Here is a 909-nt window from a genome sequence, read left to right as displayed (position 1 = left end):
CGCGGTATCCTGTTCTCCCCCACGGCAACAAAGGGGATGATATGGGGGGGGGGGGGTAGTAATAGTGAGGGAAGACGGATCTCCATTTTAAAAAATCGAAGGAAATTAAACTCGCGATGATATATTACTCTTTAATGTACCAAATCCATATCTTTTAATCAAATCTGCAGCGAAAAGACATAGCATTTTGTGTTATTTCCCTCGTTTCGGTTATAACTTGTTAAGTATGAATCTTCCATCATACGGTTTCCAAATTTCTAAATCATACACCATTCTGTTTCACAAAGTTTGTTTGGTTACCATGATGAAATTAGTGTAACAGATTCAAGGGTAAATATCAGGATATCAAATGAAGATTTGATTTGCATCATATGTTAAATCATTTAACATTATACATTTTCCTCTCGTAGGAAATATAGTGTAGAATGTAAACACAAATGCTCTATTAATGTGGATACTCCACATTAATACTAAGCGTATCGTTCTTTTCAAATTTATTATGTTCTGCGCACCTGTGTTCCAAGTGCCATATCAGGTTTTCAAGCTCGTCAAGCTATTTGGAGGAAAGAGAGCGTAGTATTGAGTATTTCGACTTACACACACGACCTTCATTCCATACCGCTATGCCTTAGTTTGCTCTTGTAATTAGTTCAGTATACAGTCCACTTAGTAGTTTATAACTGTGCATGAAGAAAGTAAATTACCTCTTTTTTTTCTTTAAGGGAGGTGACGCCCCCCCTTAGGGAAATTTAGGAATCAAACTAATACAGACCCAGATTCGAACACCTACTCCTGCACAATCCGGTGGGTTTTATATTCCAGTGGGTTGATAGCTTCCATCGTCGATCTCCACTTGGGCCTGGAGAGCTGGTGGCAGGTCGTTGTATACAGCCTGAGGCACTTTTTCTG

The 909-nt window shown here is 38.8% G+C and overlaps 1 protein-coding gene across 1 annotated transcript in view; it reads right to left on the bottom strand.

The window, feature by feature from the left end:
* Positions 1–144: 144 nt before the first annotated feature.
* The window catches only part of LOC119591188 (cartilage oligomeric matrix protein-like), a 5,889-nt gene continuing 5,124 nt past the window's right edge, over positions 145–909 (bottom strand). The window contains exon 5 of the mRNA XM_037939900.1: positions 145–906. Coding sequence (XP_037795828.1) covers positions 812–906 — 95 coding nt within the window. The 3' untranslated portion in view covers positions 145–811. The remainder of the gene's footprint in view (positions 907–909) is intronic.

This window comes from Penaeus monodon, chromosome 28 (genome assembly GCF_015228065.2).
Source record: "Penaeus monodon isolate SGIC_2016 chromosome 28, NSTDA_Pmon_1, whole genome shotgun sequence".
NCBI classification, from domain to species: Eukaryota; Metazoa; Arthropoda; class Malacostraca; order Decapoda; family Penaeidae; genus Penaeus; species Penaeus monodon.
Note: the sequence above shows the minus strand (reverse complement) of the source record. Positions and strands in the feature narration are given on the sequence as shown.